A 23258-nucleotide genomic window follows, 5' to 3' on the forward strand; every position below is an offset into this window, starting at 1 on the left:
CACAGATTTAACCATCAAGGTGACTCTATTCTACTTTGCAGTGCACTACCACTTCACAAAGTTTGGAAAATGGCTCCACGTGAACACATCAGGAAAACTATTCCAGGGAACTGTTGTGATTTAACATGATAAGGAGATGAAAGATGGACATAGAAGTCACAGTGACACCCTGGTCAGCTCAGACTCACGCCCTTCTCCCCCCTGGACTGCATTATACACCCAACGACCAGCTGACTACTAGTTAGCTTAGCACAAAGAATGTACTGTGTAGCATAGCTCCCTCAAGAGTATTCAGGTACACTTTTCTCCACAGAAGAATTTGCCTGCATTAATAAAACCAGGTTGTGCATGAATTCTACAATGAAATAATCACTTATAACTGTGATACTTTAATTTAGAATCCAACCCATGGCCTGAACTACTTTCTTTACTGGGTTCAGTGATTTGATGTAGCGCCTCAAAACTTCAGCCATTAAAACAAAGTGTTTAACAACTGAACAAGCGACTGACGCTAATAATCACACATGACTTTGTAAGAAGGTGAGGATTCCTGCTGGACAAACCCAAATCATGAACCTGATCTATTTGATATAGAATACAGTGGGTTATGTTACATTACTCATCCACAACCAGTCACTGTGCTAAGCTAACTAGCAGTCAGCAGGTCTCAGCTCTCTAATGAAGCACAGAGGAGAGAAGGCTAGCTATCCTCTTGTCTGATTCTGGAGAGGATGAACAATAAGGATTCCTCAAAAAGTTGGTTTGTTTCTTCAAAGATTTTGAAAGTTCCACTGTGTAAATCCAGCAGTGAGAAGATACTTTTCGTCAGAAAACTCAATTACTTACGAAAAACAAGACCTTTATTTGTCTCAACTATTCAAAAACAACAAAAGCAAAAACAAAAAACAAATATCAATCCACCAATAACAATATTTGTAATTACAACAAAAAGATAAAATCATTAAGGGTAAGGGTCATTCCAGAAGACATCACAACATGTGGAAAGCATCATTTTAGCCCTTGCAGCTCAAATTTAGTCCCGTTGATGAAGCTGACTGCAGTGTGACTCCAGCCTGGTACATGTGAAGGAGAAGCTGACAGGTTTATGTCTTCACCGCTGTATCTCTGGACTTGTAGATCACTCCTCTGCTTTTCAGCTCTCTCACCACACCTATGGGAAACACAAAGAGAAAACGCAACACACGTGAACAACATTTAGCACCGGGCAAAAGTCCTGTGAAAGAAATCACAAACGGGAAACAGACAAACATGCGTTTCAGGCTTTGCAGCTAGATACAGCGTACCTGGAGGAAGCCTGCCTGTCACTGATACTGCATAAACACCTGGCTTGAAGTTGCCTAGAGGACAGAGCAGAAAATACACACAACAAAACGGACTTTCAGAAAATTTCAGACCACATGAGGAGAGGATAGAAATATGGTCATTTATAATTTCTCACAAGCATATCAAATAATAAAGAACCCTCCAGAGCACTAAACAGCAGAAGAAGAAAAAAATAGTTGGTGAAGAAAAGGAGAAACAAAGCAGCTGAAGAGTAAGATATTTGGTGGGAGAACCAAAATGCTACATAAATCATAGTCCATGTCTGTCTTCATACACCTGGTGGACATAAACGTAAGTCCAACAGCATGATGATGTTGCTGTTTGACGACTCAGGTACAGTTTTAAGTGAGTCACGACTGTCGCAGAAGACGCACAATTACTCGTTACTAACAGGAACACTCACCTATTCTCTGCCATTTCGCTACCCAGCTGTCCTCGGGACTCATCATGGCTATCACACTGCCAAGATATATACAGGAATTAAGGATACACTCTACAGCATGTTTAAGTTATATCAAATAATCAATGTGACATCCATGTTTACCCATCAAATGAGGAACTAGTGCATTCATAAACCATTTCTCGGTTCCCCTTCATCTGCAGGTACGACTCACAGTTGTCGCATCCGTCATATTCAAATTGGTCAATGGTCTACATAAAAATTTAAAATAATAACACAGAGATATCGGAGTTAATAATATCAACACACAGCCGCCGGACAAAATTCACGTTTGTTCAACAGGAGACAAGCACAGAAAAACAATGCGCAGGAAGCGGCTACATGTTAGCAGAGAAGCTAGCAGGAGAAGCTGCTTTACCTTCACCAGAGAGCACAGCAGACAAGCCCGCAGGTGGCGGAGGTCTTTGGGGACAGTTTCCAGTGCCATTAGGTTGAGCTTTTCTTAAAAATACAACCGATAAACCATGTAAAGTACACAGGCTAATGTTTTGAATGCACTGCAGTACCTAGACTATTACGTCACATATCAGTGAGGACCTGAGAACGGACCCAAACAAAGTTGTCCGTCTGATTCGCCTGTATGCAATTCCGTCTATCTGCCGTCATGTCAGTCACACACTTGGGATGTGTTAATATCTGGCTTTCATTTTGGGATCTCTGGGTCACATGACCTGGGAGCGATTGAAAGAATACATTATGAATTATGCAATTTTTAAAATCAAAATATACATAAAAAATGAAAATCAGTAAAAGTTCCAAAACAGACAGTTTTGCTAGTGTTCGGTAAGATGCATGGGTGGCTGGTTATTTCTACATTCTGGAAAAACAAAGAAGTGTTTGTGGTGGTGGTGGTGGTGGTGGAGGTGGGGGGAGGGGCTCTTTTTGAGCTCAAGACACCTATGACTGAGTAAGGCTCAAATACAAACAGGCAAAACCCATTTTTTTGTATTGCTTTATGAGTACAGAATATTTTGCAGGGTTAAAAGACTTCAACTGTCATGAGGTTGCATTGCCATGTGTTCTGAGCTGGCACAGAGCTCTGTCAATATTTACTAGTTCCACATTTAACCACAGATGCCAAGATCAAGCCCAGCATGGCTGTGTCCTAACAGGCTGTGAAGACCTCAGCTGATGAGGCAGATGAAGAGGATTCTCAGCCGTAGTGCAGCTCAGGGAGATGCTATGTGGTTTCTTGAGTTACATTCAAGACTTTAAGACTGTCCTATGATGGTTCTTGTGTTTCTCTAAACCCAAAGTTTTAAGTACCGGTAGTTATTTTACAGGATCATAAACACCAGTATGAGCTGCTTATTAACACTGAAATGTGGAGGAGGTTGGATCTGTCTGTATCTGTGCAAGTTCCTATGTATGTAATGTAAAAAATAATAAGTATTTTCTAGTTATTGTATTTTAGTTTGTTATTGTGATACAGTAACTTCTAACAATGGTACAAACCTGAGTCACTCTCACTCTCAACTCAAATGCTGCGGTCTGCATATTTCCGCTGTAAACAAGCTGTAAGATGTTCTGAAGAAGCGGGGTGGCAAAGAAACACAAAGAATCCCAGAGCAGGAGCATGGAGGGAGCTGCTGCCTGGGCTAAGGGTAGTAGAAGTTGATTCTAGGGCTTCCCTAAACTCTCAATGTCTCCTAGTTGCTCTCTTGGACTTTTGCTTCTCTGGTGTGCTATCGTAACATTATGACTGACTTCCCTGTAAAACAGCAGAGCAGTATTATCAGCCATCTAAACATCCAGCATATTGTAAGTATATTTCTTTCAAGTGAATCAAAAGTAAAGTTCAGCAGCCTCAGGTCTGTGACTCTGAGTTTGTACAGCAAGAAGGTTCCAGGTTCGAGCCCCGGCTCCAGCACAGGATCTTTCTGTGTGAGTCTCCATGTTCTCCCTGTTCCTGTGTGGGTTCTCTCTGGTACTCCAGCTTCCTCCCACAGTCCAAAGACATCAAGAGAGGACGAGGCTGATTGATACTCTAAATTGACCGTAGGTGTGGCTGTGAGTGTGAATGGTAGTCTGTCTCCATGTGTTGGTCCTGTGATGGACTGGTGACCTGTCCAGGGTGAACCCCGCCTCTCACCTGAAGGCTGCTGGGATAGGCTCCACCCCCTCCACCCCCCATGATCCTTAACAGGATAATAGGTAGAAAATGGATGGATTCTTGATCATGAGGAGATGATGGTGAGCACACAGAAGGCCTCAAAGCTCCTATATCCTGTCCTCCTGTATCCAGATTGAAGTCATGAAATGCAATTTGGTGGTGTTGTTAAATCTGATTCTAGGTTTCCACAGCTGTGTCTCAGTTGCAGCTCATCTCTCCATGGATATTATCTGCATTACCTTAGTCTCATAGATAGGTTGGTGATGTGCGGGAAAAACACACCTGATCCAGTCACCTGTAAATAATCTGCTGTCTGAATGAGGCCCATGACACTCCGCTGTTGTCTTGGTTTAGTTATTTTGTTGTTATGTTATAAGTCGATGCTTGATGCCATGTGAACTTCGCTGGTGAACCCACTTTTTTTTTCTTTTCTTTTTTTACATACTAAAAGCACTCAGAGACTGAGACACTCCACTGCAGGCCTGAAGTTGATCAGGAAACCTATCTTGGCTTAGGAAGAGGAGGAGGATGTTACTCAGCTTCCTGAGGAAGAAGAGACTCATGATGAGTTCTCAGAGCAGTTTGTTTCCTGGCTAAACTCCAATCTGAGAGGAATCTTAACCAGGGCAGACTTGGGTTTTGATTTGAACCTTAAAACTCAGTGTGGGGGCGCCATGGCTCAGAGGTAGAATGGCCGTCTGGCAACCCAAGAGTGACTGGTTTGATCCTCACTTCCCCCAGTGACCATGTCTAAGTGTCCTTGAGCAAGTTACTGAACCCCTAAGTGCTCCTGATGGCCCTGTGATGGACTGGTGACCTGTCCAGGGTGAACCCCTCTTGCCCAGTGTCAGCTGGGATCGGCTCCAGCTCCCCCACAACCCTTAACGGATAAACGGTGTAGAAAAGAACCTGGACCTGTTCAGAGATATTTATCATATTCATTCATTTATTTACTCCATCATATGCTTCATGTGATGAAAATACTCATTATTGTACATCAAGTCAAGTCAGTTTTATTTGTACAGCACCAAATCAGAACAAAAGTTCTCTCATGACACTTTACAAGTAGAGCAGGTCTAGTACCACACTCCTTCAATGAATTTACACCCAACAATTCTCAATCAGCGAGCACATCCTGCAACAGCGGTGACGAAAACCTTCCTTTTAACAGGCAGGAACGTCGAGCAGATCCAGGCTCAATGGGGACGGCCCTCTGCCTTGACTGTTTGGAGGGAAAGAGAGCAGGAGAGCAGAGACAAAGAAGGATAATGGAGTAAAGACAGATATACAGAAAGAAAGAGAGGGGCAGAGACAAAGAGAGAGAGAGAAAGGGAAGACAACGATGGACAGACGGGGACGTGAGCAGGTGTCACACCAACAAATAACCATGATGGCAGAACGGTGTCAACTCAAAATTCCAGAACTGATCTTTTTTTTAATCTTATTTTTCATGCTGGTTTATTTCCCTTGAAAAAACTACTGCTCCAGACGAAAAAAAAAAAAGGGTCAACAAAACCATCGATAATCGTAATGAGTCGAACACATGGGAGTGCAGAGTTTGCTGGCTCCCAAATAACTCAAATGTTAGAATTTATTTTGTATCACTTCCATTTGACGCTGAAAGAAAAACATCCAAATATTTCTTTTTTAATTCTTTAAAGGGCAGACGTGGTACTATTTTGAACAGGAGCAATGACTAACGTAAAACATTCATCACGTTGTTTTAAACAGTTTCATAGTTAGATTACATGTTATTACAAATTATTTGCAGTTAGTTAATCATACATAGCATTGTATTATTGCAGGATATGTACACACTAATTCATTTTACCATCCCGTAGAAATCCAAAATTCATTGTAGGGGAGAGAATAATTTTCTGAGTTTCAGTTGAAATGTCTAACAGCGCTGCAGAGAAGAGGAAACAGAGAAATTATTTATAACTCATTCAGTCATAGATATCATTCAGTCAGTATTCATAAAAACAAATTACTGCATAGCCTAGCAGTTAAAATACTGTAAGGGTTTTTCTCCTTATCTTTTACCAACAAATTATCTTCTTTTTATGTGCATTTGGTAGTCAGTGTCTCCAACAGTGTCTTTTTCACAGTACAAGTCCTGAATCAACTACTCACCAGCCAAGCCTCTTTCATTTCAAGAGTCCCCTCAGGTCAACACCTCAAGGCAACATAGTGACGACTCATGGTGTTGTGGGCCGGCCAGATGTGGCGCAGATGCATCACTAAAATCCTGACCGCGAAATCATTTCAATAAGGGATGTTTTGTTTCATTAAATATGTATGCTAATGTCTTGCTGCTGGTTTTTTTTTTTATGGTCAATCAAGGAAGGGTTAAGCGAGGGGCTGCGGTGTCCATTCTAACCACTAGATGGCACTCATTCCATCACCCTGGCCTTTTTACACTTCTGAAAACCGACAAATTTGTTTTTTCCACAAATTAAAATGTCAGTCTTGGTTTCTGCCTCTCTGTCACAGGTAAGTTTGATGTTTTCTTTGTGAATACATTTGTGCTTTGCTGCAAGCACACAGAAGATGGGAATGTTTGGATCTGCTGGACTCACATCAGGGTCCGATAGATTAAAAAAGTGATAACAAGGTCAAGATTTGATGTATATATACATATATTTACTTCTCATTATTCAAGTCCCCCTTCACTCAGAAATGCTTTTCTGCTTCCTTCCTATTTTCCTATCACCAGCTGCATTAGAAGTTAGTAACCCCCACATTCTCTCACGCTTTTTGACCTCTGGGTGACATCGGGGTACGCAAGACAAGGTGCAGCCATGATTCATATTAAGTGTCATCCGGTTTAATTTAATAATTGGATTTCTGTCAGGGAGCACAAATAAATGACATCTCAAATCAGGAGAATATCAAATATCTGCATATAAACACATGATCTGTTGGGACTGAAAGCGTTCTAGTTTCCATTTGATGTCCTGACAATATTGACCGATCATTTTTGAGTGGTCTTTGTGCGACGTACAAGTAAATAAAGCCACTTAAGGAATTTCACCCCAGGAAATACGAATAGTGAACCTTGGAAGACCATATTGCAAAAAAAAAACAAAAAAATACCAATTGTTTTACCAAATGAAATCAAAATATTTTACTGTAAGTTATCAAAAGTGCATATGAAGACTGGAGGGAAGGGAAAATGGAAGACATTTATTTAAAAGGAAACGATTAAGGTAAATTTAAAAGATTCTTTATGACAACAATGTTAAAAAAATATGTATTGAACAATTCTCAAATGATGTGAACCTTTAATATAATCTAGTTACCAGTCTCCTAAATAAACTGAAGAAAAAGAAGGCTGAGTGAGAGGCAGACTACACCAGGGAGTGTCCAGGGGTGACACTGCCACTCACTCCTGGTGTGACACAGCGAACCTCAAAACAGAAGTGGTGCGATCTATGATGGTGTCCCGGTGCTCTTAACTCACAGGGGACCTCACCATGGGACACAAAGAAATACCGAAACTAATTAAGGGCTAAAACAAGATTTAAGGGGTAAAACCAGCCATTAATGTTGAGCCTGTGACTAAATGTGAAGTCAAGCCGCTGCAGTTTCAAATGACTTTTTTTTTTTTTTTTTTTTTAGGCTACCGAGCCACCTTTCTCACCACCGCAAAAGATCAAGTCAGTGAGATGGCAAAGGAACCAGGAGAGCTACTACAAGTTGAGGAAGCATTTTAGCCAGAATGACTGAATCACATAACTGCAACCGACGGCAACAACACTCACAGCCAGCAGCCAGCAGCCAGCAGCGTGTGCTCAGGGCTGCATTCACCAACACTGCTCCCTTTAGTTCGCCAAGAATGTGATACTACAGAAAGATGGCACCACACTACCCACTACATTTTGTTCTATTCAGGTGAACAGGCTGCGCGGAGAGCGTGAGAGGCGGACAACTGTGGCTGAAACGCAATCCAACAACTCACCTGCTGTTTGATTTAATGATACAGCAGGAATCAACTTTCTTGAACTGAAACAAACAGAAAAGAGTCAAAGGCAACAACACGGAAAATAACCTCAAAGACGCTGTTATTTCAACGTCCAGGTTGCTGTAACGTCTCGCTGCTGTGCACAAGACCAAGCAGTAACTGACACAATGAAGCAGTGCAGGTTTAAGCGAGCTTTATTTTTTCCAGAGCTGAAAGTTACACGAACTTTCTTTGAGTTCGTCTTAAGACTATTTTTGTAGTCATTCATATACTGACCTGCACACTGCTGTTCTATCACTGGCACTTTTAGCTTCAGTGCTAATGCTAGCGTGTAGGATAGCTAATAAGAAAACAGACGACCTGCATTTAAGTTCATAAAAATCATCTTTAGGTGCATTTATCTTCTCTTTTTTACATGACAGAAGTGTTTTAATGAATTTTTTCTATCTGCCTGATCAAGTTTGGACGGTTTCTGCTGCTCCCTACAGCTAGAGACGAAACTAAAGGGAGGAGCAAACACAGTTGAATCATCATCACAGTTACTTTAAGGCAGCATCTACACGTCTATACAATATGAAGCAAATGTGGATATATGACATAAATAGGACTGGAATATATGGGATTACCTCATCATTATTTGTAGAAAAAAGAACTTGATCACCGATACACATTTCTGCCCGTTTAGAGGCTCATTAAAGTTTCATTCAGAATCTTAACATTAGTAAAATCCCAGGACTCATAAACTTGAACAGTTTGTCCATTACAACAAAGCAGACTACGCCGATACAGTCAATCATTAGCGAACTGAGATTACTTTATAAACTGCATGTGATCTGATTTTATGCTTAGCAGATTGATGCCGTTATCTGATTCAACCGAAAATATTATCAACTCTTACGACCGTCGATTCAAAGGAGTAAGAAGCCAATTCGTCCATGCGGCCGATTATTGCTGTGCACGTATTTTCTCTCTCTTGGAGACACTGGACTCTGCACTCAAGCATACCAATCCCTTGAACTTTGGAGATAAGATAACCCAAGTATATAAATCAACCAGGAGGAACAACATCTAAATGGGTTTTTTTTTAAACCACGACTCCAAATTAATTAAATCCTTTTTTTCTTTATTTTAAAGAGTTTTACGTTATTGTAGCCTGAAAATGAGAGGCTCACACGTACAATTCAGAAAAGGCCTTTCCCGCCCTTATGTCTTCGGTTTCAATATGAATCGGTTTAAAATGACTTAAAAGACTTTTGCCCCTGTCAGATAACATCTTTTCCGGGAACACCTATGAAACAAACTGTAATGAAACAGCCTATTTTATAGCCGGGAGTCTGTCAGGTGACCAGCAGCCCAGAATATCATCATTTACAGACACAAGATGTTTTGCGTAAAAACGCTAAAGGAGCTCATTTCTTTCCCATTGTCATCCCTTGTGTTTGATATGTTATTAATTTGTAGGCACCATGGCGCTCTGACCCCTCCCCTTCTACCAATCTTTAACATGCTATTCAATCAGTCTTTTATTTTGCTGTCACTCGCTCCTGCTGCATGACCTCAAAGTTTTGCTTCACACCCATCACTTTCATATCGGCTTATTCCAGTCATAGTATGTAGGTGTGTGTGTGTGTGTGTGTGTGTGTGTGCGTGTGTGTGTTAGAGGTGCACTGGGCTCTTGTGCTGGAGTTTCACATATAAATCTCATTCCTGAGAATGATGTTGAATAGCTCTTGCTTGCCTGTTTCTGCAGGCTATGTTGAATACATATTTAGTGCTGGACAATAGAGATGTGCCTGCCCTCGGCCCTACCTGCTGTGTCAGTCAGTGTGGAATCAGGATGTTGGACAGGGGCAGGGCACTGGGCCTGTTAAATATTGACTGCAAGTGTAATAATTAACTCTCCGCCAACTCCTGATCTCTTAAACTGGCTGCTCTGACTTGCTGCCATTGCCTCTCTGTCACTACTGACTTTTACATCAAAATGCACCACTTTTGCCCGCCGTCTGGGTTGCCCTCGGTGTTGTGTCTGTCTCGAGCTTTCCAGGCTGCTCCTTCTTCTTCTTCTGTGCCGTTTTCGTCCGACCCAATTTCCTGTGTCACGACACGCTGCTGTTCCTCAAACCTTTGGCCTGTGGGAGCCACCGGGCAATGCTGCACCTGAAGGTGAGTAAAGCGCTGGACCAGAACTAAAGCGAATGCTCTCTGTAAGATGGAGGGGAAATATAGAGATGATAGGAGTGAAAAGATATCAGCGAAAACACATATTTCCACCTTAACCTTGCTATATTTAAAGCTGCAATTTGAAGGAGACGGTGTGTTTTTCAGGTTAAATCTGAACTTTTTTAATTGTTCCTTCCTGGCGTTATAAAGGAGATGTTTGAAGCGCCATTAGAACGACACGCAACAGTTCTACAGGTCATCCATTTGTTCTCAAAGAGGGAGAAAGCAATGAATGATCGGAAGAGTAAAAAAAAAAAAACTCAACAAAGACAAGCAAAGGCAACAGAGCAGCTAATCATTTCATTGCTTTATTGCTCTGTTTTCTCTGCAAACGCGGGTGGGAGTGGACAGAGGTTAGTGGGAGGCAAAGTCTACACAGCTATTACTGTGCACGCTGAGAGGGCGGACAAAAAAAGATTCGATATAGTTACAAAAAACACACTCAGCACCATTGGGATCCAACTGAGAGTGTATTGACTGATTATGGAGCCAATTTTTTTCTAATGATGAGGACACACGTCAGCGTGAGCAGGAAGTGAAGGCCTCGAGGCCCGCGGGTCAGACACACCCATCTAGTCACGCACTGAAAAACACCCTCATGTTGATAGCCACCATAAAATCTGTTATCTACACGGGTTTTGGCCCTTTGGCCATGCTGCCGGAGGAGAGCGAGCCATGATGCCATCTACTTAAAGCAATAAAACTGGGAGGTGGAAATTACCGGGTCAAAGTCACCTGCGAGGGGCTCGCGTACTAAAGCAACTGCCTCCGAGTCCAAACCCTGATTCTGTTCTTCCTTTCAACTCCAGACCGGCAGCCGACCACTTCAAGGAGAACTGAAGGCGTGATCTCATCATAGGTTTTTTGGGTTTCCGACAGGACTTCTCTGTTCGAGATGATGCCTACTGCTGCTCACTGGATGTAACAGCAACTCCATGTGGAAGCTGCATGAGCCTGTTCCAGTGGAGGTGCTGTTACCTGCAGAGACATGCCGAATAAAACCTGCACTGAAATATTTTTGGGGCAATTTGACTACAACTCATCAACGGGTTCCTTTAACGACTGCAGGGGAAGTGTTTATGTCGATGAAACCAGCGAGCAGTGGGGTGCAAGGTGATGACCTATGAATTGACAGCCAGTGACAGTAACTTCTGCCTGTCAGTTCTGTAGGCCACTGCTGTGTCTGTCCCTCAGAACATGTACAGATAGCAAACAACTGCATGGATCTGTCCACAGAAGACAAGTGAAGCGGAACTTCTGTGGCTTGTAAATGTATCCCGATTGTTTTTGAAGCATCCTTTATTCTGAATAAAATCTGACCGTGCTGTTCTGGAGGAGTCCGTCTGCTGGTGTCTAGTTGGTCTGATTACCATTCAGTTGAACTAAAAAAAAAACAACCCCCCACCCTCCAGTTTATATTATGAAGTTTAAACAGAATAAATAGGAAAGATAGGGTTGCAGTTCCCTCGTTAAAATGAACTGCCGCGAGGAAGTGAATAATCTGAAAGAAGCCTCGCACAGACAAGGTGGTGCCATCAATTTGAGGCTTTTGAAGGTCCACCTCACCATGTTTAGTTATTAATTATTCATTATTAGCTAATAATGATTCATTTAATTGTAGTTATTTTCATAGACCTGCAGAAATAAAGCTTTCGAGTTACAGCTTGTCAAAATAGAAGTCCAAGAAAAGAAGGAAAAAAAAAAAGGCGCCAGTATATTTTGTGGTGTGTTCTGAAACAATGACTGGTAACAGCCATTCTTTGCATTCTGCTCTTTAAATAAATCGTTTGGTTGTGTCAAATGGTCACAGGACTCTTCACTGAGAATCTATAATAACAGAAATAAAGAGAAAACATAGGTCTAGACCAGGTGCAGTTATTTCCATTTCAATTGAGACTAATCCAGTAATCTGACCTGGATTAACTATGCCAGTGTCCTGGACTCCCCTCTTCTTTACTGGATGATGAGGTGGGAAAGATGGTCATCCACAGGCAGTCCAAACAGTCCAGGAAAAAAGTCACATTGCCAACCTGATATTGTTGATGAATACATAGAAAGGAAATTAAAACAAAACCACACAAAAAAGGGAAGATTAAACAATGGAAGAAAGGTATTGAAAACCATCTGCACACAGAAGGTTACACTGTTAGGATTTTATTTGAATGCAAATCTGGATTGGAATATGCGTCTGTCCACAGTGTCAAACATAAATCACTGAAACATGGAGGGAAGTGCGGAATTCTCTCTCAAGACCATGTTTTTACAAAGTAAAAATGTGCATGACAAACTGTTTGTGCCTCCTTCCACTGCAATGCGGAGGACACTCACGCTTCATATTCTGAGTGGATGAAATCAAAACCTGGATTTCCAAAAACTTTGCGCAGCTGAATGATTCTAGATCAGACATGAAAATGTGCCATCACCAGAAACACTGACAACCTGTCCACTAGTCTGGGGTTCTGATCACATACAGAAGGAGGCTGCAGCCAAATTGTCATCCTTGACTTTGCCTTGACACTCGGCTAAACTAAGTGCTGTTGTGCACAACTGAGCCAGGTATCCAAGATCAGGTCGTTCCTGTTCCTCCAGATTAAGAAAAGCTGACCCGTAACTCTGTCGCCTCCAGACGACTGTAACGCACTTTATTCTTGTATAAGGAGTGGAAACAGTCACATTCTCAGCTGACAAAATAGGCTGCTGCCAAGTTTTTATAAGGCAAAAGAAGTAGTGAGCATCTTACGCCGGTCCTAGCCACCCTTCGCTGGTTACCTGTGAGCTTTAGAATTGATTTCAAGATTACTGATTGTTTTTAAAGCCTTGAATAGTCAGGCTCCTCTATATATGGGTGTTAATATAATTCCCTATGATCCTAATCCTGGCCTGAGGTGGTCCAGTGAGGCCCATCAAATGCTTCCAAAATCATCCATCCATCCATCCATTTTCTACCTCTTATCCTGTTAGGGGTCACAGGGGGTGGAGCCTATCCCAGCAGCCTTCAGGCGAGAGGCAGGGTTCACCCTGGATGGGTCACCAGTCCATCACAGGGCCAACACATAGAGACAGACAACCATTCACACTCACACCTACAGTCAATTTAGAGCACAAGTGTCAGACTGGTCCAGTAAAGGGCCGTGTGGCTGCAGGTTTTCATTCCAACCGAGGAAAAGCAACACCTGAATCTACTTAAATCAATCAAGCAGTGTCCACACAGCTCATTGGTTGGCTCAGGTGTTGCTTTTGCTGGGTTGGAATGAAAACCTGCAGCCACACGGCCCTTTACTGGACCAGTTTGACACCCCTGATTTAGAGTATCAATCAGCCTCGTCCCCTCTTGATGTCTTTGGACTGTGGGAGGAAGCTGGAGTACCAGAGAGAACCCACACAGGAACAGGGAGAACATGTGTAATCAGTGAAGCTATATCAGTGGGCAAAGATTCAAAGAACAAGTTCTAACCTGAAAAATATAAAGTGGGCAACTGTGAGAAATATTCTTTTAAATTGTGGGGCTTTCCTGGTCTCTCTTTTCACACCCCTGAATAAAAAGACCAGCCAAATTCTGCAGAATGTTACTGAGTCTCTTCAGGTTATTTTACAGTGAGTCATTCTAACTGGTTAATACACTGCTTAAAAAAAAAATAAAGGGAACACTAAAATAACACCCTAGATCTGAATGAATACAATATTCTTATTAAATACTTTGTTCGTTGCATAGTTGAATGTGCTGACAACAAAATCATCAATGGAAATCAAATTTATTAACCCATGGAGGTCTGGATTTGGAGTAATACTCAAAATTAAAGTGGAAAAACACACTACAGGCTGATCCAACTTTGATGTAATGTCCGTAAAATAAGTCAAAATGAGGCTCGGCAGTGTGTGTGGCCTCCACGTGCCTGTGTGACCTCCCTGTAACGCCTGGACATGCTCCTGATGAGGTGGCGGATGGTCTCCTAAGGGGTCTCCTCTCAGACCTGGACTAAGGCATCCGCCAACTCCTGGACAGTCTGTGGTGCATCATGGTGTTGGTGGATGGAGCGAGACATGATGTCCCAGATGTGCTCAATTGGATTCAGGTCTGGGGAACGGGCAGCCAGTCCATCGCATCAATGCCTTCATCTTGCAGGAACTGCTGACACACTCCAGCCACATGATGTCTAGCAGTGTCTTGCATTAGGCGGAACCCAGGGCCAGCCGCACCAGCATGTGGTCTCACAATGGGTCTGAGGATCTCATCTCGGTACCTCATGGCTGTCAGGCTACCTCTGGCAAGCACATGGAGGGCTGTGTGGCCCCCCCAAAGAAATGCCACCCCACACCACCTGCAGAACCACTCTTTATTGGGGGGTGTCTTGCCAATTGCCCATAATTTCCACCTGTTGTCTACTCAATTTGCACAACAGCAGGTGAAATTGATTGTCAATCAGTGTTGCTTTCTAAGTGGACAGTTTGATTTCACAGAAGTGTGACTTTCAGTGTTCCCTATATTTTTTTTGAGCCGCGTATGAAGAAAATCACAACCATGTCTTCTAAAATTGAAGTTTAGACAAATTAAAGGATGAACACTGCCATCTAGTGGTAATTTGTGGTTATCTTAGGGAGAACATTGGTTGGGCAAAAAAAAAGCTCGAGAAAACAACTGTTTTATGACCATAACAATGTCCACTTTAGTGCACTTCCTATCCATGAACTCGCAAATTATGATACTGTCTGCCATTGTTTAAAACCAAGGAAAGGTCATTTCGTGAGACAAATGAAAGTTGGAGTTGTTAAGACAGACGGAGGCCACTTACGGCCGCTTCATATAGTCAAATAGCCTCCCACATACGTAAATTTAAATTACCGGTCCAACCAACGACAACGAAGGGATTTTACAGCCATTTACTCACGAGGGGCGAGGGTTCTATAAAAACCTACCGTACTGTACTACAGGAACTGTCGTCACATCGATAAATGAACGGATAATATTCGCGCACCGTGTACCGGGAGGCCAAAGCTAAAGCTAGCAGGCTAGCTGGCTGCCATCCCTCTCATCTAAGAACACTGCCATCTAGTGGTAAACGGAAGACGAGCACTTCACGTGACGAAGAAACGCGGCAAAACGATATTCCGGTTTGTAGCAAGAGGGCAGCAGCATGGCATCAGACAGCACCATGGCTAACCTTAATGGGAGAGAAACCGTCGCCATCAACGGGGAGCCGGTCCTCAAGCGACCACGGGAAAGCGCAGTGCAAGAGTCCGACCTCCGTGTTTCGAAGGAGCCGCAAAACAAAGTGACTGTGGTCCTCGGAGCGCAATGGGGGGACGAGGGCAAGGGGAAAGTTGTGGACTTGCTCGCAATGGATGCGGATATTGTATGCAGGTGCCAGGTACCAACTACTAAGATTATTATTACATTATCGTTATACCTTAATACCCATTTCACTATTGTGCAGGGCCGTCACGTGAGGTTATTAACTGCTTAGTGTTATTGATAAATATTCATGACCTGGTATCGACGTCAACAAGCTTGTCAGACCTCCCGGATGTACCAAAGCTACGTATGTGCTAGTGCTGTTTGCTAACTTGCTAACATGTCTTCATGGGCTTACTAAATGCCACCATTGTGTGGGGAAATATGGTGAAACCAGTCAATGGCCTCTAAATATACTGATAATCATCTGTGGAATTTACAACAACGTCACGAACCCCAAATGACGTGGTCCTGTTTCCGTTGACCCAGTGACTTTGGAGCAGAATTTTCACTTAAGATTCCCATGAGCCTCTTCTTTTTCACACTGGAGCACATGCTTGACACATAACTTGCTGTTTTATTGTTGTTTCACCTCGTTGTTGAATGTGTTTGTAGGGGGGCAACAATGCGGGTCACACGGTGGTGGTGGACTCTGTGGAGTACGACTTCCACCTGCTGCCAAGCGGTGTACTCAACAAGAAGGCCGTCTCCTTCATCGGTACCAGACTGTGCTTTTCCCCTCTGCGTTGTATTTTACCGGACTTGATTTTGGCGGGAAGGAAATGCTCATTAAGATCCTAATCAGAGAGAACAAACTGCCATGTCAGCTGGTGTGGCCTTACTTAGTTTGTTTATGTCAGTATACACGTTAGACCAAATTTATCCCCACTTTATTAGGCCAGACAGCCCTCAGTAAATGCTTTATCCGTGCAGGTTGATATCTCATGATTTTCTTTGTTTGTTTGTTTTATTTTTGATGGTAATTTTGGTCAATGTTGTCTCCTCTGTGACACTGAATAATAGAATCCTCGTGAAAACAGGCACAATCTGTTTACATCCACTGTTTTCTCCAGGCGGGAGGCTGTTAATGTTCGCATGCTTGGTGCCTAAAATACCTCAGTGCTTTGTTGACGGAGATGTTTGGCGTTTTCTTTGCTCTGCATTTCCTCCTTATGTGGTAGCTGTTTTTCCCCAAATCTCATGAAAATAGGAAATGAGGAAATGCACCTCAGTCATTTGCAGCAAGATGAATGGATATAAATGCTTCCCCTTGGTGAAAACATCAGCTGACTGTCACTTTTGTGGTAGAGAAAGAAGGCATTTCGCTGTCAAAGTTGTAAAAGTGTAATGTGACATTACAGGCAATGGAGTGGTGATCCATCTTCCTGGGCTGTTTGAGGAGGCTGAAAAGAACCTGCAGAAAGGCAAAGGTAACATAAATATACACATCTGTATATCTAACCCTCCCATCCCCAACCCTCTGTCCCCCTGTCAACAATTATCCATCCATTTTCTACACCGCTTAGCCGTTAAGGTTTGTGGAGGTGCTGGAGCCTCTCCCAGCTGACGTTGGGCAGGAGGCGGGGTTCACCCTGGATGCATCGCCAGTCCATCGCAGGGCCATCAGGAGCAATTAGGGGTTCAGTATCTTGCTCAAGGACACTTCGACATGGTCACTGGGGATGTAAGAATTAAACCAGCGACCCTTCTGTCGCTAGATGGCCTCTCTACCTCCGAGCCATGTTCCCCTGTCAACAATCAATTCCCCCAAAATAGGTTTAAAACACTGATACAACAGAAATTGTTTGGCGATCAGTATCTTAAATCAACCTCAATAAATAGGTAAGTATTAAAGATAATAAGCCAATTGTGCATCATTTGGATTTGTCACAGTTGGAAACAAAACAATGGATATTAACTGAATTAGAAGTGCGGGGTGGAAAAATACAGGAATTAAAAAATTAATTTCCAGGTCATGAAAATGTACCACAGAGACATAAAGGAGAAATGTCGGTGTTGGGGGACCTGTTTTTTGTTTGTTTGTTTTTTTTTGCGATGAATGCATGAACATCATCGTGAATGTGAGCAGCAACACCTGAGCGTTTTGTTACCCACAACTGTGGGCTTGTTGTTTTTGTTTTGGTCTGATGTGCTAGATTAGCAGCTGATTGGGAAAGAATGAGAGAGCATGAGCTCATCGAGTACTGGCTTCAAAAGAGAAGACTTTGCCTGATGATCAGGATTCCTGATATGGAAATAGAAGATGTCGTGGCACCTGCTAGATAGCTAGATAATGAAAGGTTATTTTGTTGCATGCATAGTAGTTAACATGTAGATCCCCCCCCCCCCCCCCCCCCGCAGGATTACAAGGTTGGGAAGGGAGATTGAAGATTTCTGATCGCGCACATATTGGTGAGTAAGCATTTAGTTTCTCTAAAATCTTGAGATGAATGAGAACGTTGCTGACAACTGTGTGTGTGTCTCTGCGTGTGTCCACCTCAAGTGTTCAACTTCCATCAAGCTGTTGACGGGATTCAGGAGCAGCAGCGGCAGCAACAAGAAGGGAAAAAGTACATCTGCCCTTTAAATATCTAAAAACGTGCATTACCCTTGAAGAACTTGAGTGAGTGTCCTGTATTAGATTAATAGATTAATGCAGTGATTAACTTGGGGTTTCTGTCTCTGCTCTAGTTTGGGAACGACTAAAAAGGGTATTGGCCCTGCCTATTCCTCCAAAGCTGCTCGCAACGGCCTGCGGGTCTGTGACCTCGTCTCAGATTTCAAAGTTTTTGAGGACAAGTGAGTGTTTTTGTTTTTGTTTTTTTCCCCCTCCTTCTGTTTACCTCTCTGTAATTTTTATTGTTAAATTTAACATGTTACCATGTCATTGGTTATCTTAAGTGGGAGCGTGACAGCGCTGTTTGAGAATCACAGTGAACAGATCAGCATGTCGAGCTACGACAGCTGGCATGATGACCTGTTTTTGTGTGATTTCTTTAAGATAGTGAACTTCTTTGCAGTTTGTCCTCGTCTGACAGTCGGAGCCTGACGTGATCTGAGACACCAGGCTCATACAGATTAATGTATCTTTTGTGCTTTGTTTTCAGTAATGCAGCAACTGTGTGAGCGTAATGAGCTGTGTGTGATTTGCTTTTCTCCAAGTTTGACCTACTTTCTCAAAGTGCAAGTTTAGCCATCTATTTAAGGAGTACATGAAGCAATATTTGGTGGGGTGGGTCTTGTGATTTGTAGTGCAGTAGTATGCGGAAGCAGAATAGTAACACGATGTCCATGTGTTGAAATCCATTTGTCAGTCTTCGGCTGTATCAGAGTGTAACGCTTGTGCAAAGAAGGTGCAGATGTGCTTCAGCATGAAGAGCATTTGTTTGTTTTCTCTCTTTGAGTTTGCATAAAAGAATGAAAATTTGCATCTTAAAAACGCTAAAGACCCTGTATGCTTTCCTGTCAGTCCAGTGAGTGCATTAACATGCTTAAACATAACATTAAGGCGTTATTTTTGTGATTTTCAGGTTTCGGATGTTGGCAGAACATTTCTTAGTGATGTACCCGAACCTCAATGTGGACATAGATGGCGAACTGGAGCAGTTAAAGGTGCGGAAGACCCAATACTGACAATATCACATATCAGTGAGCTTTTCCCTCACATGGTGTTGAGATTATTGGGATAACCCCGAGTTCGTTCTCCACATTAAAGCTCATGATGAATCTGCTCTTTTTAAGTACATTTTTTATAATGTCGCCAAGTTTGAACGTGGGTAACTATTATAAAACTATTAGTAACTATTATGTCCAGTGGGTAACTATTAATACTTATTAGTAACTATTATGTCCAGTGGGTAACTATTATAAAACTATTAGTAACTATTATGTCCAGTGGGTAACTATTATAATACTATTAGTAACTATTATGTCCAGTGGGTAACTATTATAATACTATTAGTAACTATTATGTCCAGTGGGTAACTATTATAATACTTATTAGTAACTATTATGTCCAGTGGGTAACTATTATAATACTATTAGTAACTATTATGTCCAGTGGGTAACTATTATAATACTTATTAGTAACTATTATGTCCAGTGGGTAACTATTATAATACTATTAGTAACTATTATGTCCAGTGGGTAACTATTATAATACTTATTAGTAACTATTATGTCCAGTGGGTAACTATTATAATACTCTTAGTAACTATTATGTCCAGTAGGTAACTATTATAATACTCTTAGTAACTATTATGTCCAGTGGGTAACTATTATAATACTTATTAGTAACTATTATGTCCAGTGGGCAACTAATATAATACTTATTAGTAACTATTATGTCCAGTGGGTAACTACTATAATACTCTTAGTAACTATTATGTCCAGTGGGTAACTATTATAACACTATTGGTAACTATTATGTCCAGTAGGTAACTATTATAATACTATTAGTAACTATTATGTCCAGTGGGTAACTACTATAATACTCTTAGTAACTATTATGTCCAGTGGGTAACTATTATAACACTATTGGTAACTATTATGTCCAGTGGGTAACTATTATAACACTATTAGTAACTATTATGTCCAGTGGGTAACTATTATAACACTATTGGTAACTATTATGTCCAGTGGGTAACTATTATAACACTATTGGTAACTATTATGTCCAGTGGGTAACTATTATAATACTATTGGTAACTATTATGTCCAGTGGGTAACTATTATAATACTATTGGTAACTATTATGTCCAGTCAGTGCAGTCTGTTATATCCACTGGTTTACATCTGTATATCTCTTGAATTTTGTTGTCAATAAATGAGTTTGAGAGAGTTGGTATTTATTACTGAACTTAATACAAAAGTACAATGTTTGCTCTTCTTCTAATTCTCCTAACATTCAGCTACAATTGTTCTTCTTACATCCAAGTATGTGTGTATGTTCTCAGAGATATGCAGAGAGACTGCGCCCCCTAGTGACTGATGGTGTATACTTCATGCACCAAGCTCTCAATGGCCCTAGTAAGAAAATCCTGGTAGAGGGAGCCAATGCTGCTCTGCTCGACATCGACTTTGGTGAGCAACACTTGGTTTAGAGATTTGATCTTGACGACCGATGAATGATTTAAGGCCTCCAGCTAACAGGTATTTCTCCACTCAGGGACGTATCCCTTTGTTACGTCTTCAAACTGCACCGTGGGAGGAGTGTGTACCGGCCTTGGCGTGCCACCATCATACGTTGGCCGAGTGTACGGGGTTGTCAAAGCTTACACCACCCGTGTGGGTGTCGGTGCTTTCCCGACAGAGCAGGATAACGTGAGTAGTCAAAGTGAACTACCTGAAACACATCGACTGAAAGCCATCTTCCACATCAGTTCACATCTGTCACTTTTTTGGAAAGAGAAGAAAAAAAATCTTTCACTTCAGTACAACACTGGAACCCTTGCTTCCTCTGGTTGAGCTGGTCACTTCTTAATTAGCAATTGATATGATAAACAATATTCAAAAGGTAATTTAGAAAAAAGAAACGGTGGGTATGGCAGTGAAGCGTCGAGCCTCAGAGGTTATCGATTGATTTTAGCAGACTTGTTGGAGGAGTGGAGAAGAGCCAAGGAAGAGCCCAGCAAGTTTTGGGTCAGGATTGTCCAGTATAGCAGAACACAATAGTTTTTCTCCAAGAGGTTCGACTGAGGTCATTAGTCTGCAAGCGTATGGATGATGTCATTTCTAAGCTTTTTTTTTTTTTTTTTTTTTTACATTTGCCATGTTGCAGGAAATTGGGGACCTGTTACAGTCCCGAGGGAGAGAGATTGGAGTGACGACAGGCAGAAAGAGGCGGTGTGGTTGGCTGGACCTGATTCTGGTCCGATACGCTCACATGGTCAATGGCTTCTCTGCGTAAGGAACCTTTTCCAGAACACTATCCTCACCTCATCGCTGATATGACTTAGCAGTTAGCTTCATGGTCTCTGGTGGACCACGGCTGTCTCAGTTGAACTGAGTACCTTCCTCTCACTGCAGGATTGCTCTGACCAAGCTGGATATTTTGGACACGCTGCCAGAGATTAAAGTGGGTGTAGCTTACAAGGTTGACGGACAACCTCTGCCAAGTTTCCCTGGTAGGCTGGTCCCCCTCTGATGTTTGCTGACTATAGATGCAGTATGCAAATGTTTGGTAATGTTTTACCTCATGTAATCTGTTGCTGATATTTAGTGCAGTGGTCTCCCACCTACTCCCTGCATTTTTTTTATGTACTTGTTTTGCCCGCAGAAAGAACCACATTTCACTTTGGCTTTAAATAACTGCACTCTCACAGTCAACATGCTTAAGGCCTTTGTATGTCGTACAAACATTTGGTGACCTCAAATTATCTGGCAACCCCCAGATTGAATTATTGACTGTGAAAAGGGGGGGTTTGTCATCTCCTCCAAGAAACAACATTTGTACTTTTACATGAGTCAGCTTCTACTGGTAGAATCATTTTGGGCTTTGGGTTTTGGTTTCTATTGCAGCAGATTTATCTCTCTCGATCCCTCCACTGGCTGTGCCAATATGAGGCAAAATGGAATTGAGCTAATGATCCAGACAATGACATAAGCTTTTCGTGCTGCTACACTTCTCAAGCGTCACTTGTCTGACTTGATATAAGTAGCTTGTTCCTGGCACATATATGTGTGTACACGTGTTAACGACACCGCTCCGCATGTGCTGAATCATTAACTACTATATTTTACTGTAAACTATACAAAAAAAGCATCTTTCAGTCAGTGTTGCTGCTACAATTGTAGCTTGTTGCTCTCTGTTGTAGCAAACATGGATGTTTTGACGCGGGTGACTGTGGACTACGAGACGTTGCCTGGCTGGTGCTGCAACACAGAAGCAGCCCGTAGCTTCAAGGATCTGCCCACACAGGCCCAAAACTACATCCACTTCATCGAAAACTTCCTGCAAGTACCAGGTCGGTATAGAAACAAGCTGGTGAAGATACTGCAGACTGTCCTTTGCCAGACCCGCCAGTCACACTTCTCATGTTTGTCTGCTCTCGTTTCAGTGAAGTGGGTGGGGGTTGGCAAGTCCAGAGAGAGCATGATCAAACTGTTTTGATCTGTTTGGCTCCTCCTCCTCCCCCTCCCCCTCCTCCTCTGTGATGGCTCCGATGATTCAGGTTTCAGTGGGATTACCAGAAGAGTTTCATATGCAAACTACTTCACTACTACCAGCAAGGCTCTTGGTTAGACTTGTAGTTGCTGCTTGTGCATCGCATTTCCCAGTAATCCTTCATAAGTATAATATATGCATTCACCATATTGTTATATTTATTACGGTGTTGATTTTTTTAAAAAGTCTGCTTAGGAATCACTCATTTGTTTCATTCCTCAGTAATGCACACTTGGTTTAATTATTTTTTGAATTTGATGCTTATTGAGCTTCAACATCTGTCTGAACAGATGTTGAAGTGTTTGTATTGAATGCCACAGGGTCATGAGGTTTCCAGGCTTCGTAACCAGATGGACAAATGACTGAAGGCCATCACGCACTCAGTGTGATTGTGAACTTTTTCTAACGTGTAAGAATTTTAAAACACTTTAAATACAAAAATCCATCTCAGTTGTTGTGTTTGTAGCTATATTTTCACGATGATTGTTGGAATGAACATAGCGCTTTTAAAATCATCCTCAAGCCAAAAAAACCAAAAAAACACACTAAAAACTGAAGCTTGAGGTATAAATCTCCGCATACACACTTCGACTGGTGTTCAAAACATCTCAGTTGGTTTCCCGGGACATCCCGTTCATCTTGGCAATAAAAGGAAACTGACAAACAGGTTTGGTTTTGTTTATTTAAACTAGTTTTTAGTAAATGGTCAAGTCTTTTATAGTTGTGTCTGGTAATTGCTGCTATCTTATTAAGTATGGGTGA

General features: G+C 42.0%; 2 protein-coding genes and 1 long non-coding RNA gene across 4 annotated transcripts; 1 reads left to right on the forward strand and 2 right to left on the reverse strand.

Annotated features, from left to right (window-relative positions):
• Positions 1–842: 842 nt before the first annotated feature.
• On the reverse strand, positions 843–2385 carry supt4h1 (SPT4 homolog, DSIF elongation factor subunit). Its single transcript, XM_086226531.1, has 5 exons — positions 2163–2385; positions 1889–1995; positions 1748–1803; positions 1305–1358; positions 843–1171 (listed from the first exon to the last, which is right to left on the reverse strand). Exons 1-5 carry the CDS (start codon positions 2229–2231, stop codon positions 1104–1106), a joined length of 354 nt encoding a protein of 117 aa, XP_086082657.1. The 5' UTR covers positions 2232–2385; the 3' UTR covers positions 843–1103.
• Positions 2386–7931: 5546 nt separating this feature from the next.
• Positions 7932–15519, reverse strand: LOC147249054 (uncharacterized). Of its 2 annotated transcripts, none has more exons than XR_015119499.1 (3): positions 15016–15519; positions 12016–12131; positions 7932–10083 (listed from the first exon to the last, which is right to left on the reverse strand). It is a non-coding gene; the product is annotated as an uncharacterized LOC147249054 (long non-coding RNA). The 2 variants fall into 2 exon arrangements; XR_015119500.1 differs by lacking the exon at positions 15016–15519 and adding an exon at positions 13048–13193.
• On the forward strand, positions 14816–23162 carry adssl (adenylosuccinate synthase, like). Its single transcript, XM_086226782.1, has 13 exons — positions 14816–15467; positions 15947–16049; positions 16693–16761; positions 17693–17743; positions 17835–17901; positions 18023–18130; positions 18862–18943; positions 20287–20413; positions 20499–20653; positions 21111–21235; positions 21359–21456; positions 22147–22296; positions 22390–23162. The coding sequence occupies exons 1-13, from the start codon at positions 15234–15236 to the stop codon at positions 22440–22442; spliced, it is 1422 nt and encodes a 473-aa protein (XP_086082908.1). The 5' UTR covers positions 14816–15233; the 3' UTR covers positions 22443–23162.
• Positions 23163–23258: the final 96 nt, after the last annotated feature.

This window comes from Aulostomus chinensis, chromosome 15 (assembly GCF_037954235.1).
Source record: "Aulostomus chinensis isolate RoL2024-O1b breed Wild chromosome 15, RoL_Achi_v1.0, whole genome shotgun sequence".
NCBI lineage: Eukaryota > Metazoa > Chordata > Actinopteri > Syngnathiformes > Aulostomidae > Aulostomus > Aulostomus chinensis.

Excerpts from the sequence above, each read along its gene's own strand:
- supt4h1 (XM_086226531.1), bottom strand. The coding sequence starts at position 2,231 with ATGGCACTGGAAACTGTCCCCAAAGACCTCCGCCACCTGCGGGCTTGT. Across the intron at positions 1,996-2,162 it reads TGCTGTGCTCTCTGGTGAAG|ACCATTGACCAATTTGAATA; the intron begins GTAAAGCAGCTT and ends ATTTTTATGTAG. Across the intron at positions 1,172-1,304 it reads GACAGGCAGGCTTCCTCCAG|GTGTGGTGAGAGAGCTGAAA; the intron begins GTACGCTGTATC and ends TGTTTCCCATAG.
- adssl (XM_086226782.1), top strand. The coding sequence starts at position 15,234 with ATGGCATCAGACAGCACCATGGCTAACCTTAATGGGAGAGAAACCGTC. Across the intron at positions 18,944-20,286 it reads GCGAACTGGAGCAGTTAAAG|AGATATGCAGAGAGACTGCG; the intron begins GTGCGGAAGACC and ends GTATGTTCTCAG. Across the intron at positions 20,414-20,498 it reads TCTGCTCGACATCGACTTTG|GGACGTATCCCTTTGTTACG; the intron begins GTGAGCAACACT and ends TTCTCCACTCAG.